The 15,860-nt window shown below is 54.7% G+C and overlaps 1 protein-coding gene across 6 annotated transcripts; it reads left to right on the top strand.

The window, feature by feature from the left end:
* Positions 1-392: 392 nt before the first annotated feature.
* On the top strand, positions 393-13,590 carry Tmc6 (transmembrane channel like 6). 6 transcript variants are annotated; one of them, XM_057776278.1, is made up of 21 exons: positions 393-494; positions 903-1,073; positions 1,890-2,028; positions 2,121-2,236; positions 2,344-2,439; positions 2,872-3,067; positions 4,204-4,309; positions 4,411-4,507; positions 4,676-4,933; positions 5,494-5,684; positions 6,175-6,319; positions 7,015-7,170; positions 7,427-7,566; positions 7,647-7,826; positions 9,155-9,250; positions 9,392-9,467; positions 10,061-10,194; positions 10,302-10,478; positions 10,563-10,641; positions 11,988-12,052; positions 13,042-13,590. In XM_057776278.1, the coding sequence occupies exons 3-21, from the start codon at positions 2,001-2,003 to the stop codon at positions 13,145-13,147; spliced, it is 2,442 nt and encodes an 813-aa protein (XP_057632261.1). In that variant the 5' UTR covers positions 393-494; positions 903-1,073; positions 1,890-2,000; the 3' UTR covers positions 13,148-13,590. The 6 variants fall into 6 exon arrangements, with proteins under 6 accessions (XP_057632261.1, XP_057632264.1, XP_057632260.1 ...); XM_057776281.1 differs by having other exon boundaries at positions 2,909-3,067; positions 13,042-13,589; XM_057776277.1 differs by lacking the exon at positions 903-1,073 and having other exon boundaries at positions 412-494.
* Positions 13,591-15,860: the final 2,270 nt, after the last annotated feature.

Here is a 15,860-nt window from a genome sequence, read left to right as displayed (position 1 = left end):
AGGGCAAAGGAGGCGGTAACCCCTTTCCTCAACGGGAGATGGGGAGCAGTGAACCGAGGCTGGGAGGAGGGGATTACCCAATCCCTCGTGGAGTGGCTGAGGACTGGTAAGTAACCTTTGGGACGTGAGTGGGCTTGGAAATACCGACCCATTTAGAAACTTGGAGAAACCGAGTCCTACAAAATTTAGGGGTTCCACCTAGGGATCTTATCTATCCAAATACTCGGCCGAGCCCACTTTGCTCAAACTTCAGGGTGGAGTCCGAAGCAGGCGGGCACTGGACACTGTTTTGGATGGGCGGGACCTACTCGCAGGCGGGAGCAGGTCATGTGACTTGCTGGGCCCGCTGCCACGTGGGCGGGTGGTGGGGCCACCTCCAGCTGCCAGCCTGGGAACCATCAAAGGTTGTCCCCTGGACCTTAATTACTGTCTGTTAATGACGTCTGCCGGTCGAGCCGAGACTGCGCGGTTGCCCGCGGCGGGTACGCGCACAGGTGAGCCACTTGGAGGAGCTGGGCTCCTCCGGTCCAGCTGGGCGCCTGGACCCGGGTGCAGGGTCGCAGCTCGGCTGTGGGGGCGGCTGCCCCCGCCGGGGGGGGGGTTTGACACCTTGGCTGCGGGTTCCTGGGAGCTGCGGCTGCCGGCCTCTCCCGGTCTGGCTCAGGGCGCAGGGTGGAACTGCGTCCCGGAACTGCGCGCACCTGGCCGGCCCCGGGCGGGAATGAAGACCTGAGGCCCGAGCAGATCCGGACTCGGGGCCTGGAGCCTCAGACAACTTCCAGCATCTTGTGGAGAAGAGGTGTGGGGTGGCCTGGGGTGGCTTGAGCCTGAGAAGTCTTGTGGCCAGGGAGGGGACCCGGAAACTAAGAGGGCACCACCTTGCCTGGCTGCTTTCCATTCAGGCGGTGCCATCCCTTGACTGGCTCCAGGCTGGAGCAGCGCAGGCGGGGGCGTGCCTGGCGCGAATCGGGGTTTCGTGGGAACTCTCGGCCGTCGGGGGAGCTCTCCGAAAACTGCGAGTTCCCTAAGTGAAGACGGAGAGGGTTTGCTGACAGGGCTGAGCCTGCCTTCTGGTGAGGGAGATCCTGTGGGAGTCAGGGGATTGGTTGCTCTTTCCGCCGCCCCCTCCCTTAGGGCCTAGGTCAGGAGGACAATGAGCCCCTTACAAAGCTCGGGTTGCTATTGTGCCCGGTGACAGAGCCGGACAAAGGGAGCTTGTGTGTGCTCAGCTCCCTCCTCCAGCTTTACGCTGCGTTGGGAATGTAGGGAGGCAGTCTCCCGTGGACGCGAGAACCTCGGAGCGTCCAGACCCGAGCGTTGGGGGTGGGCTTCAAAGAGTCCTGTGTGTGGAGTGGGCGGTGCTAGGGGCAGGGCTTTGCGGCTGCCCGGCAGCGCTTCCTGCTCAAAAGAGCACTTTGGGGTTATGGGGCGGGCACAGGGAAGTCCTCTAAACTTCCCAGCCTCTTCTCTGAGAGAGTTGAAGCCCTAGGGCCACGCCTGAGAACTGACCTGAAGGGGTAGTGTTCACAGACCTCTCCCATTTCCGCGGGACTAGTGACATCTAGGAAGCCAATGGGGGAACTGCGCCTCACCCTTTCTTCCTGTTTGCTTTCCTTCCCCATAGCCGGTTACTGGTGAGAATGTCATTTGGGGCCATTTGTTTAACCAAGTGTTTAGCTGTCGATGGGGGGCAGGGTGGAGATTCCTGTAGTGAGTGAGTGAGTGAGTGTGTGTGTGTGTGTGTGAGAGAGAGAGAGAGAGAGAGAGAGAGAGAGAGAGAGAGAGAGAGAGAGAGAGAGAGAGAGAGAGAGAGAGAGAGAGAGAGAGACTTAAGTATGGGCCCCCAGGGAACGGGTGCCAGGCATTGAAAGTTGGTTTTGTCTCAACAGATGGCCTGTTTGGGCTCCCATAGGCTTCGTCTAGTCTCTGAGCTCCCTTAGGGCTGCAGCTGGGCTGAGGGTGTACCACAGCCATGGCTCAGCCCCTGACTTTAGTCCTCAATGTCCCAGAGACCACGGGGGACGAAGAGTAAGTACCCTGGTGCTGGTGGTCTGATGTGAAGTCTTCTGGGAGTGGGGGAGGACAGGAGCATGGGTTCCCACACGCCCCCCTCCCCGCAGCCTGGAACCCAGCCCCTATGAAGAGAGCGAAGTGCATGACTCCTTCCACCGGCTCATTCAAGAGCAGAGTCTTCTGGTCGCCGAGGAGGGGCTGGAGCTGCTGCCCCTGGCTCCAGGTGAGCTCAGCCCTGCACTGTGGCCTGGTGTGGGCAGGACTCGGGAATATCTGCCCTACATGTTACAGGCCCGGGTGAGGCAGCTGCAGTGTCTCCATCCTTCCTAGACAGAGGTTACCAGACCCTTCCGAGGCCTGAAGGTGCCCCCACCCACAGCACGGCCACTCTCCGCATCTTGGCCAGCATGCCTAGTCGCACCATTGGTGAGTGGGACCCTCTGCCCTTGCTCCGACTTTGACGCCAGCCTAGGTATCTGAACCTAGTTCCTCTGGGCTCCCAGCCTCCCTGTGGCTGGGGCCTGGAGCTCAGCACAGCCCTGTGCCACACTCAGCCCTGTTGGATTCTAAACATAACGGCATTTGTCATGGGGTAAAAATAGGCTCTTGGGGCCAGACAATGGCGCATGCCTTTAATCCCAGCACTCAGGAGGCAGAGGAGGTGGATCTCTGAGTTTGAGGCCAGCCTGGTCTACAGAGTTCTAGGACAGCCAGGTTACACAGAGAAACTGTCTCAAAAACAAACAAACAAAGGCTCTTGGGTTTCTGGTAAAGGCATTTTCCCCAGCCCTGGGAAAGGCTAAAGGACAGGGAGGCCTGGTGCTAAGAACTGTCCAGAGGGATGTGAGGCCGGTCCAGCCTCTGCCACCTGCTACCCTGCCACCTGTTTTCCAAGGTCGCAGCCGCGGAGCCATCATCTCCGAGTACTACAACCGCACAGTGAGGCTGCGGCGCAGGAGTAGCCGGCCCCTGCTGGGGAACATGGTGCGCTCTGCCCGGCCCAGCCTTCGCCTGTATGACCTGGAGCTGGACCACACCACCTTGGAGGAGGATGGTAAGTGAACGACCTAGCCTGCTACCTGAGGGCTGTATTAGGCGAACGCTCTACCAGCTCTACCACCCGTCTGTGTCTCCAGCCCTCGCTGAGTGAAGACAGGGTCAAGTCCTACCCACTGGCCTTGAATTCAGATCCTCCTGCTTCTGAAGGTCATTTATGTTTTGATTCGGAGTTAGGGAACTTCCCCCCATGGGCTAGCGCCTGCCTGTTTTGTGGGGCCGGAAGTGTGGCAACAGGTTTCTTTTCCTGTTGTGATAAATTGCTGTGCCAGAAGCAGCATAACGGAGCCAGGGCTTCCTCAGCTCACAGTTCGCACTGTGGTCCAGGGTGGCGGGGTCGTCAAGGTGGCAGGAGCTCGAAGCAGCTGGTCCCCGGCATCCACAGTGGAGAATGAATGCCTGCTGGGGCTCAGCTCATTTCCTCATTTTATATTGTCCAGGGTCCCCTATCCAAGGAACATTCTTATCACAGTTAAGGTGTGGCTTCCCACATTGATTAAAGTAACAGCATAACTCTTTACAGGCGTGCCCAGGGACCCACTTCAGGTGATTCTAGAGTCTGTCAAGTTGACACTTAACACTGACATCACAGCGGCCATGAGAGGAGGCAGTGCTAACCTGTCCCCATTCCCTTGTGGCTTTGCTTATCTGTTAAAACAGGCTTATGACTCCTAATATGAGGGAGAACACCTGAAATTTAAAAAAAAACATTATTTATTTATTACGTATATAGTGTTCTGTCTGCATGTTTGCATGCAGGTCAGAAAGGGTACCAGATCTCATTATAGATGGTTGTGAGATACCATGTCATGCTGGGAATTGAACTCAGGAGCTCTAGAAGAACAGCCAGTGCTCTTAACCTCTGAGCCATCTCTCCAGCCCTCCCCCCCACTCTTTATAAGGAGTCCCAGGGTACCTTGATCAGGTCAGACCCTGCCCTCCATTCTACGAGAACTGATCACAGCTGGGAAGCACTGGCCTCAGGGATGCCAGGATCTGGTGGGGATGAGAGAAGGGGCTCCTGAGTCAGAGGGGTAGGAGAACGAGGGGCGAGGGTCCTGGAGGGTTGTGCTGGGTTGCTGGCTGTCAGCAGGAAGGATGCTGGGCACTGAGGGACCTTCTTCCTCTGGGCAGAGAAGCGGAGCCTGCTAGTGAAGGAGCTTCAGGGTCTGTCGGTGGCCCAGCGGGACCACATGGTCCGGAACATGCCTTTGAGCCTGGGTGAGAAGCGCTGGCTTCGGTGAGTGCCCTATGGCCCCAGTGGGCCTCCCTGAGCCAGGAGGCAGCCATAGTCCTCTGTAATCTAGGCATTTATGGTCTAGGCATTGTCTTTGTCCCCAGAGAGAATAGTTGGAGCCCAAAGGGAAAGAGGAGGGGCCAGCAGGACCGAGGTGGGGCCTTCTCCTGCTGCAGCAGGCTCAGATACAGCTGCATTCTGGTACGAGCTCTGAACTGTGAGGTCTGCTGTGGGTGTGGCTGACTGGGGTGGGGGACACCCTATCCTGTTGCTGTCCTACCAAGGGACTTTTAGCTCTACTTTTTTCCTGGGGCTGGGCATGATCTGGGTGGACCGGCCCTCAGAACTGATCTGCAGCTGTTCCTCCAGGCTCTGCACAGCCTGGGGCTGGTGCTGGTCTCAGGACTGTATGCTGCCAGGCCATGGCGCTACGCTCTGAAGCAGATCGGCGGCCAGTTTGGCTCCAGCGTCCTCTCCTATTTCATCTTCCTCAAGACCTTATTGGCCTTCAATGTGCTGATGTTGCTGCCTTTGCTGGGCTTCCTCGTGGGTGTGCAGGCTGCCTTCCCGCCTGACCCACCAGACCCGGTCCCTACCTGCTCTGGTCTAGATCTCCTCACAGGCAGGGTAAGGTCTTCAGCTCCCGCCATGCCCTCCTGTGCCCGTCCTGTCCCAGTGTCCCTGGTGGGCTCCTGCCTGTTCCTAGATGTCCCTATGAGTGGCTTCCCCTCCTTCTGGAGGCCTCAGGGAAGGCTAGGGCAGTGCATTGGTTCTCAACCTGTGGGTCGCAACAACCCCTTTGGGGATTGCATATCAGGTGTCCTGATTATCAGATATTTACATTACAATTCATAATAGTAGCAAAATTAAAGTTGTGGTGTATCGACGAATTAATTTTTTATTTTTTATTTTTTTTTGGTTTTTCGAGACAGGGTTTCTCTGTGGTTTTGGAGCCTGTCCTGGAAGACCAGGCTGGTCTCGAACTCACAGAGATCCACCTGCCTCTGCCTTCCGAGTGCTGGGATTAAAGGTGTGCGCCACCACCGCCCGGCTCTCGACGAATTAATTTTATGGCTGGGGGTCACCACAACATGAACTGAATTAAAGGATCACAGCATCAGGGAGGCTGAGAACCGCTGGGCTTGGTGGGAAGGGAGGATCCCTGACTCTACTTGACCTCCTGACAGGGCTGTTTCACGCACACTGTCATGTACTACGGCTACTACAGTAACAGCACGCTGAGCCAGTCATGTGACTCCTCATGGGACAGTGGCCAGTGTAGCCCCAGGTCGGGCAGCCTGCCCTATAACATGCCACTGGCCTACCTCTTCACGGTGGGGGCCGCCTTCTTCATTACCTGCATCACTCTGGTATACAGGTACTGACCTCAACCACGTGGCCCTCGCTCTGAGCCCCATCCTTGCGCCCATTAGTCCTCCATCTATACCTAGTTCCTTGTCTGCCCACCCACCTGTCCGTCTCCCCACATCTACCTACTCATGTTCCCACCCATCAATCCATCTACCCACCTCTAGCCATTTCTCTTGATTAGTCTTTTCTCCAATTCATCCTCCCACTCACACCCATTCCTTCATCTGTGCACCCATCCACCTGCCTGTCCATCTGTCCACCCACTTACCCATCTAACCATCCTCATCCCCCATTTATTAGTGCTTTCTTCTGTCAGTCCATCCATCCATCCATCTATCCACCCATTTACCTACCTACCTGCCGGCCAACCCACTTACCAGTCTATCCACACATCCACCCACCCATCCATCTACCCACCCACTCATCCACCTACCTACTCATCCACCCGTTTTCCCGTCCCTCCTGTTCACTTCCTGCCTGTCTCTGCTGCTTGCTAGCATGTCCCACTCCTTCGGGGAAAGCTACCGGGTCGGCAGCACCAAAGGCATCCATGCTCTTACGGTCTTCTGCTCCTGGGACTACAAGGTGACTCAGAAGCGGGCCTCCCGTGTCCAGCAGGACAGCATCTGCACCCAGCTGAAGGTAAGCAGCTACCTACCCAGACATGGCCCTGCAGACCTGGCCTGGATCCTCTCCAGATACTGGACTGGTGTCTGCGAGCTGGTGGTCCTCCCCACAGTGTCCAGGCAGGTCTGATGCTCCTGCCCCCTCGAGCTCCAGGGACACGAAGGGGCTGGAGTTAGGGAAACTGCTCCAGTGTGCTTAGGCTTGGGCCAGGAGGACAGGGGTCCCTCTCTGTGTGATACTCTGTCCTCCTGTCCTGAAGCCATCAGCTGCAGCTAAGAACACTCCTCAATAGTCATTTAATGCCTGCGGTAGCCAGGGGCTTAGGACTACAGGGGAAACTGCAGCGTGGAAGTCAGATCCTTTGTGAAGGTTCAGGGTCCCAGGGCCAACTGGGCTTCATGGGAATGCTCTCTACCTTTCTGGGTTTCGTGCTGCTGTGACTCATGGGAGTTCCTACTGGGGACAGGTATCCTCATCCTGGGGGCTCTGGTTGTAATGGAACGAAGGCCACAGGCTAGGCACTGAGGATATATGGAGACTAGGCTATGGCGAAGGATGAGAAAGGGCCCCAAGGTGGCAGCCATCCTGCTTTCGCTGAGTCTCAGCAGAGGCAGGTGTGGCCTGGGCCTCTCTAGGGAAGGGAGGGACTTGGGCAACCTGCCTTGTGTGTTGGGATCCAGTGACAGGGACATGCTACCTGGTATCTGCAGGAGCTGCTGGCTGAGTGGCAACTGCAGAAACACCCCCGGAGTGCATGCGGGCAGCTGCGGCAGGCTGCCATGCTAGCTCTGGGAGGGCTGCTGTGTCTGGGCACCACGGTGGGCTGTGCAGCGGCTGTCCTCACCTTCTCAGAGGTCATGATGCAGGTAAGGCAAGGGACAGACCGTCCCGGGACTGAGACTCCCACAACCCCGCTCGGCCCATGGTTCTCATGTTCCTTCTTGGTTCCTGTGTCTTTGGAACTGAAGCCTGGGGCAAGCTGTATGTCTTGGAGGGAGGTGCTATGTGCATGTTGCTCCCATCTTCCAGCCAGACCTTTCCTGTAGTGCCTGCTCCCACAGGACAACAGTGAACATGTCCCCATGTGTCTTTTCTGACTGAGTCCTCTCTCTGTCCTCATAGCGCGGCCAGGGGGTGGGGCTGCTGGCCCTGCCCCTGGTGGTCAGTGCCCTTAATCTGGGTGCCTCCTACCTGTTCTGTGGCCTGGCCACTCTGGAGCGACATGACTCCCCTGTGTTGGAGGTATACATGGCCATCTGCAGGTATGTGGCCTGGAGCATGAGCTGGTGGATAGGGCTTCTTGGAGCACCCCCCTGAGCCTTCACAACCTCTCCCTGTACAGGAGTCTCATCCTGAAGACGGCTGTCCTGGGCGTGCTTTGCTATCACTGGCTGGGCCGCAGGGTGGCTACACTGCAGGACGGGTGCTGGGAGAACTTTGTGGGCCAGGAGCTGTACCGCTTCCTGGTTGTGGATTTCATCTTCACGCTCCTGGACTCCCTTTTCGGGGAGCTGGTGTGGAGGTGAGGAGGCTCCACCTAGCCCTCCCACCCTGCCCTCAGTCTGTCAGGGACAGGTGGGGAAAGTTGATGTGTGCTCACTACCCCCACCAGCCCGTGAGGGTGCTGGGCGGCAGGATGTCGGGTAGTTTCATATCGGAAAGGAAAATGGTTTCAGTGTTGCTCAGAGACAGGAAGAGAGAAGGGAGGGGGCGTAGTTAGAATGTCATGTCGTGGGGTCTGGCTTTTTGAGTGCTCTTTGAGTCCTTTTGTGTTTTTTTTGAGAACACATGGCTTTAATGGTAGTTAAAAAGCAAGGTACCCCTTTTCAAACTTTGTTTTGTTTTTGTTTTTCGAGACAGGGTTTCTCTGTAGCTTTGGAGCCTGTCCTGGAACTAGCTCTTGTAGTCCAGGCTGGGCTCGAACTCACAGAGATCCGCCTGCCTCTGCCTCCTGAGTGCTGAGATTAAAGGTGTACAGCATCACCGCCCGGCTCAAACTTTTCTTATATATTTATTTATTGTGTTTTTGTGCATGTGTGTGCACGTGTGCTGGGGAATGTGGAGGTCGGTTCTCTCTCCTAACCATGTGGGTCTTGGGGATTGAGCTCAGGGCATTGGGTTTGGCAGTAAGCATGTTTACCTACCTGCCTAGCCATTTTACCAGCCCCCCCCCCAACCCTTTTCATTAGAGGTAAATCTTGATGAGTTGCCTCTGCTGGCTTGAACTTCCTTCTACCTCACGTTTCTGAGCAGTTGAGCTGCCTGAGCCACAAGTCCTTCTTTGTTTGTTTTGAGATAAGGTGTCTAAGTAGTCCCAGCTGGCCTGGAGTTCCCTAAACAGACCAAGTTGGCCTCAAACTCAGAAATCTCCCTGCCTCAGCTTCCTGAGAATTATTTCAGTCATGCACTGCCTTGTCCATTCCAGTTTGTTTTTTTTTTTTAATATTTATTTATTTATTATGTATACAATATTCTGTCTGTGTATATACCTGCAGGCCAGAAGAGGGCACCAGACCCCATTACAGATGGTTGTGAGCCACCATGTGGTTGCTGGGAATTGAACTCAGGACCTTTGGAAGAGCAGGCAATGCTCTTAACCTCTGAGCCATCTCTCCAGCCCCCCAGTTTGTTTTGTTTTAAAGTACTACAACACTCGATGCTATTGAGATTGGTGTCTCTTAGAGAAGGGGCTCAGAGGAGCATTAGTGGTGGTGACAGCCTCTAGGCCTAGATGGCCCTGTCTCTCTTGACACTTGCTGGGTGCTGGCTTGCACTGGTGCAGGTGGCCCCTGCCTGGTGCCCTGGGGATAAGGGTCTCCCTGCCCATCTCTCAGGGACTCCTCTGTCCAGGCTCATCTCCGAGAAGAAGCTCAAGAGGAGGCAGAAGCCCGAGTTTGATATTGCTAGGAATGTTCTGGACCTGATTTACGGGCAGACGCTGACCTGGTGAGAGTTTCTCATCTGCATCCCGCTGGCTGTCAGCCACCACCTTCCTTCCCTGGGCCGCAGCAGCAGCCTTTTGGTTCTGGGTGGCTGGCTCAGGTTGGGAAGACACTTACTGGCCTTGCCTGCTGCCACCATCCCTAGGCTGGGTGTCCTGTTCTCACCGCTCCTGCCCGCAGTGCAGATACTCCGGCTGCTGTTCCTTTTCTATGTCAAAAAGGTAATGTGAGCCAAGAGTCGTGGCAGGCACTTGTAGTCCCAGAATTCCCAGCAGTTGGGAGGCAGAGGCAGACAGTCTCTTAGTTGATGGCCAGCCTGGTCTACAAAGCAAGTTCCAGAACAGCTGAGGCTTAAAAAAAAAAAAAAAAAAAAAAGGAAAGACAGTAACTTGGGCCTGCTGCTACGCTGAACTGCCCCTCCCTGACAGTCCTATCTTAGGCAGACTGGAGACATCTGCTGGTTCCCCAGTCCTTTGGGAGTGACTCTGAGTCCTTCTCAGTTGGTGTGCTCAGGGGCTGACAGCCAGGACCTTGGTCCCACTGGCTCTGGCCCCCTTCTGGCCCTCCACACTGGGGCTGGTGTAGTCACCAGGCTGATGTGGGCAGCACAGATCAGGAGTGCAATCTCTGCCTGGCCTGACTAGGAACTTACACCGCTCACAGGGGTGCTTGGACGCTTTTCTCCCTGGTGACGCTAGACCAGTCAGGCTGATGAGCCATATTAATCATACTCTTAGAAGAAGAGGAGGGGGAAAGGTGCTTGGGGGAAGGGCATGGTGACCTTGGCAGAGTGAAAATCAGTCTTTGTCCCTAGGCAAGCCTGATGGCCAACTGCCAGGCCCCTCGCAGGCCCTGGCTGGCATCACACATGAGCACCGTCTTCCTCACCCTGCTCTGCTTCCCATCGTTCCTGGGCACAGCTGTTTTTCTCTGCTATGCTGTCTGGCAGTGAGTGGAGACCTGGTTCTTTGGCTTTGGGGTGACATAGGAACACACGTTGTCCTAGCCGAGAGTGGGACTGCTGCCCCAGGGTCTCTTGTCCCTCTCTTCTCCAGGGTGAAGCCCTCAAGCACTTGTGGCCCCTTCCGAACTCTGAATACCATGTATGAGGCAGGCACGGTCTGGGTGCGTCGTCTGGAGCGTGCTGGCTCCAGAGGCTCCTGGCTGCCCTGGCTGTACCACCTCCTGGTGGAGAATACTTTCTTCCTTTTCCTGGTGTCGGCCCTGTTACTGTGAGTTCGCAGGTGGGGACTGGCCCGAGGTGGTGCCCTAAGCTGCTCTGGCCTAGCCTTCAGCCTGAGCCCCCATTTCCTCAGGGCTGTCATCTACCTCAACATCCAGGTGGTGAAAGGGCAAAGGAAGGTCATTTGCCTGCTCAAGGAACAGATCCGGAATGTAAGTCCTGCCTGTGTGGTTTCTGGGTCTGGCCACCTGTCTACCTAGCTTCTGGGGTTCCCCTTGGCACACCTGTGCTTGTTCTATTGCTTTTAGAGATAGGATTTCCCTCTGTAGCCCAGGTTGTCCCGTATACTGAGGATGCCGTTGGATTTCTGGTCTCTATCTTGTTTATGTGGTACCAGGTATTGCACCCAGGACCCTCTGTGTGTGCTAGGCAAGCACTCCACCAGCTGAGCTACATTTCCAATCCTTTTTTTTTTTTTTTGATAGGGTTTCTCTGTGTAGTCCTGTCCTAGAATTTGCTCTGTAGACCAGGCTGGCCTCAAACTCAAGAGATCTACCTGCCTCTGCCTCCTGAGTGCTGGAATTAAAGGTGTGCATTCTGACTAAATTTTTAGATTTTATTTTTAGTCATTGTGTGTGGAGTTGGTTCTCCCACTTCTTTGTGGGTTCTGCTGTTGTAAGCCACCTTTTCAGGGTGACTTCTGCTGGGCTTCTAGCTGCAGCGGGGAGCTTTTCTGCAGATCTATCTCCACCGCCCTGTTTTTTGAGATAGGGTCTTATTTTAATCTCAGTGATCCTTCTGTCTTAGGTGCTTGAGTACTGAGACTAGTGGGAGCCACTTCTCTTGACTGGGTTAAGCAGAGAGCAGGCAGGAAGTGGTCAGGCCTGGGGATGGAGTTGGCAGGTGGCCTACTGTCTTCTTTAGGTGTGGGAAATACTGGGCTCACACGCTTTTCTCACGACCTAGGTATCTCTGTGTATGTACATGGGCTGTCAGCTGGGATCAGGACTAAAAACATTGTTAAGGAGACAGTATAAGACAGGTGTGGTGCACACCTAAAATTGCAGCAACTGAGCTGGTTTAAGGTCATCCCCGGTTAGCTGAATCTGAGACCAGCCTGGGCTTCATGAGACCCTTTCTCAAGGGAAAAAGAAAGGGGGTGGGGTAGGAAGACAACCTGTCTAGGGCAGAGGCAGAACCTGTGCAAGTCTAGCTCATGGCTTTCTTCTCTTTACCTTCATTGCTAGGCTTGGATCACAAATATCCTTTTCCCTTTACCTTTTTGATTTTTGAGGCATGGCTTTACCGTGTAGCCCCTGCCTAACATGGATTTTGCTCCAAAGCCAAAGCCCAGGCCTCCCTCACAGAGATCTGCCTGCCTCTACCTCCTGGGATAGAAGGTGTGGGCCACCATGCCTGGGTCCCTTTGACCTCTTAACTCTGTTCCTTGTGATGCTGAACTTCCTACATGAGCTCCACAGAAGTCCAGAACAGGCCAACTCAAGGGGTAGAGGGATGAGCAACTCTGTCGTCTCATGCTGTGCTCTGGCCTTTCCAGGAGGGAGAGGACAAGATCTTCCTGATCAACAAGCTTCACTCTGTTTACGAGGGGGAGCAGAACAGGTGATGGAGAGGCCCATGGGAGGGGAGGGAGGGTGGCGTGAAGTGGCACTGCCCCATTGCAGTGGTGAGGTACTCTGGGGCTCCAGGAGTCAGCTCCTGGCTAGCCTCACCCTCTGCCTCCAGTGTCCCCACTGCCTCAGTTAGAGCTGGGACAGGGGCTGCTGAGATGCAGGGGTTTGTGTACTCAAGACACTCTCGGGGATGGAGAGCCACTTCTGGGCATTACTAAGGTGTATGGGTGGTGTTTTGCTTGCATGTATATCTGTGCACCATATGTGTGCCTGCAGTGGTCAGGGGGACATCAGATCCCCTGGAACTGGAGTTAAGCTACCATGTGGATGCTGAGAATGGAACCTGGCTTCTCTGGAAGCACACAGTGCCTTTGAAGTCTGAGCCATCTCTCCAGTTCCACAGACCAGTTCAGTTTTACAATGACCCTGTTTCTCCCTGCTGAGTGGGACAAGTCACACAGAGGTCCACCCATCCCCAGTAGGCTGAGGCTGTCCCCCAGGCTATGTCCACAGGTCCTCCCTCAGCTGCAGACCAGTGAGGCCAAGGCACCAAAGGCCTCTCAGAACTCCTACTCTTCATGGGCCTCAGGCTATCTTGTAGGGGAACCTGAGGTCAGACACAGCCCAGCCTCTATACCTTGTAGAGATAGCAGGTGTGTATGCGCTGTTTTGAGCCCCAGTATTGATGACAGGCCTTTACTGAGGGGACTGTTAGTTCAAGCTGTTCCACACAAGGTCACCGATTGTTCAGAGTTTTGAAACACAAGTGACAAGTTCATGTGACCCAGCACATTTCTGGATTGTAATCCCACCAATTCTTCAGGCTACTCTGTCAGCCTGGCCCTCACTGCTCTAGAGCCTTCAACCTGGAAGGCCTGACATGAAACATCAGGGGCTCAGAGCATCCACTGAGCCCAGCCACACAGGTTAGAGGGGCTTTCTCATTGGTTGGGTCACCCTGATTCTCCTTTCTGGCAGGCATGGCAGAACTGAGGAGGCCACTACATCATCTGCCCAGTTTGTGGATGGAGGGGACAGTCACCATGACCCTGCAGGCAGAGACTTGGACCTGAAGTCCCTATAGGACACAGCACTAGAGTAACTTGTCACCAACTCCTCGAGGTGATGGCGGAGCAAGGATGTGGGGCTACTCCAAGGACTCTGTCCTACCTGGGACTCCCTTCCCCTAGGTTATTCAATTTATTTATTTTGAAGACAGGATCTATCGACAACAGCCTTGGCTGTCCTGAGTTCACTATGTAGACCAGGCTGGCCTTGATCTGTCTGCCAAATACTGGAATCAAAGGCACGTGCCACCACACCTGCTTTACCCAACTTTTTTTTTTTTTTGATTTTCGAGACAGGGTTTCTCTGTAGCTTTTGGTTCCTGTCCTGGAACTAGCTCTTCTATACCAGGCTGGCCTCGAACTCACAGAGATCCACCTGCCTCTGCCTCCTGAGTGCTGGGATTAAAGGCGTGCGCCACCACCGCCCGGCTCCCAACTGTTTTTTTTTTTAATTCTAATTAAATGGGTTTTGCAATCTGGATTTGTGTTTTGGGATAGGCTCTTGACCTGCTCCTGCCAGGTACGTGTAGGTGCTTGGGACCCACAAGCCTTCCATGGGAACCTCAGGACTTGGGGCTTAGTCAAGGTCATCTACTAGCAAAGGGGAAGTGAAGTGGCCACATTTTCGTGAGCAAGATGAAAGGCCTGGCTATGTGCCCAGGGTGAGAAACTGATCAGTGGTGATGTTATGTGGGCAAAGGAAGGGGGCATATTTAGGGAAGGACTCCCATATTTAGGGATGACTCAGTGCTATGGGTTAAGAAGCCCCTTGGTAGAGGGAGGGACCATCAGCACCCAGTCTAAGGTGGATGGTGTGGGATGAGATGCCCTGGGTGAACTGAGCTACAGGAGCTTGTAGGTTTTACTCCTGAGACTCAACAGCCACAGCATCCTTCAAGTCTGAATGACCTTCAGTAGGTGCAGTTTTTTTTGGGAGTCACCCTGGGTCAGGACAAAATAGCAGTGCTGGGTCCACTTGTCCCCACGGAATCAGAAGTCCATGCTGGGCACCAGCCATCCCCCAGTTGGTCCAGTGCCACCCTAAGGCCAGCCCCATGGGTGTCTCAGCTGTCACAGCTGGATGGTACTGTGTCTCCAGTCCCTGTTGGCCCTGCATTAAATGAAGATATCAGTTCTGTCTCACAAAGTCAGGATGCACCACCGAGGAGAACATACCCAGGGAGTTTTCACAGAATCACCAGTGCTGCCTTCCGTGGGGTGTGACACAAGGATCCAGGCAATGCCTGAGAGCAGCAGAGGCTGCTAGCACCCCAGCTGACCATGCTTTTTGTCTACAAGCTCCATTCCTTACCTTGGGATGGGGCTCTAGGGTTCCTGGGAGTGCTTAGCATCAGGGGCTCTACCACAAAGCCACCCCCCACTGGTGTTTTGTAGGAAAGGGAGGGAAGATGAGTTTGCTGTAATTGGCAAATGCAATCAACTCCACACTGGGAAACTAAACTTCTGTTTAGCAGGTCATAGCGTTTCACAGTGAATACAGAGCTCATGTAGCCCATGCTAGGCAAGGACAACTGCAGTCCTGATCCTCTCGCCTGCACTCCCTAATGCTGGCATTGCAGCTGTGCGTTCCTGTCCTTGGCTGCACAGGGGAGCACACAGGCCTTGAAACCATCTGGGCCTCTGCTCTCCCTGAGGTCCTTAAGGAATACTTAGACCAAGCACTATGATTTTGAAGATTTCTGGGTGCAATCTAGCACCATCTGTCATAGGTGGACACCTAAGCTGAAGGCTGTTCACAAGGATGGATGGGGTTGACAGATGAGCTTGTGAGGACTCCTTTATCAGCAGTGACTCCGAGAAACACTGGCTCACAAGGGCACTTGTCACCCTGGCCGCACAGAAGCTTCTTGGGATAAAACCCTTGCTGCCAATGTCTGTCTGCTTCATTCAGCGCAGGCCCCACAGTAGCTCCCACCATGGCTTGGGTCCCAGTCGGGCTTGCCCACCTCCACGGGCATTCTCTTCTATCAGGCACACCACCTTGGCTGGGCATCCTGCCTTCTGCTGTCACTGCTGTGCCACAGTCTCGTCAAAACAGTGTGGTGCTAGGGCAGCTCCAAACCTACTGCTTCCTGGATCTGACATAAGGCCTACTTCATTCAATCCAATCCCATGAGGTTTCTTCCACTGGTTCTCATTCTGGTCCTCATCAAAATCCAATGTGGCTTCGATGGCCAGGCCGGGTGCCACCTCCACAAACCTGTTCACTCCCTGGCTGTCTTGAAGGCACTGGAAGGCTGACAACAGCATCTGACTGACACAGGAGGCTCCTCTAAGCCACTGCTTCTTTACCTACAGGAGACAAAAACACAGCAGCTCCAAGGCTAGCCGTAGTCTGCTCTTCTGCCGAAGCTCTGGTCAGCTGAGCTGGAGGTTGCTGGAAGGCCAAGGGCAGCTTGAAATCCCGAGTATCACTCTTCCTCTGGGTTCCCATGAGGCCAGGACCCCTTGGGTGCTCTCCTCAGCACATGGTGAGCCAACAACAGCGTGCGAGAGCTGACCTAGTACCACCCATGAGCCCTAGGGCAACAACGCCGCTCTTTTGTGCATTTTAGCCAATAGGTTTTAGGGGCAGAGATCAATAAAACACTTAGAAAGCACATTAATGCCCCCCTTTTTATTCGGAGTTGGGACCTTGTTGCGTGGCCTGTGGACTCAGGCAGTACTACTCATCAGCCTCCTGGGTGCTGGGACTAAAAGGCACATAAC

This window comes from Chionomys nivalis, chromosome 7 (genome assembly GCF_950005125.1).
Source record: "Chionomys nivalis chromosome 7, mChiNiv1.1, whole genome shotgun sequence".
Classification (NCBI taxonomy): domain Eukaryota; kingdom Metazoa; phylum Chordata; class Mammalia; order Rodentia; family Cricetidae; genus Chionomys; species Chionomys nivalis.
The sequence above is the reverse complement of the archived record's forward strand: the minus strand, read 5'-3'. Positions and strand labels throughout refer to the sequence as shown.

Coding starts and splice junctions, on each gene's coding strand:
- Tmc6 (XM_057776278.1), top strand. CDS start 2,001: ATGTCCCAGAGACCACGGGGGACGAAGA. Junction 3,068..4,203: donor CACCACCTTGGAGGAGGATG/GTAAGTGAACGA, acceptor TCCTCTGGGCAG/AGAAGCGGAGCCTGCTAGTG. Junction 9,468..10,060: donor TCCTTTTCTATGTCAAAAAG/GTAATGTGAGCC, acceptor CTTTGTCCCTAG/GCAAGCCTGATGGCCAACTG.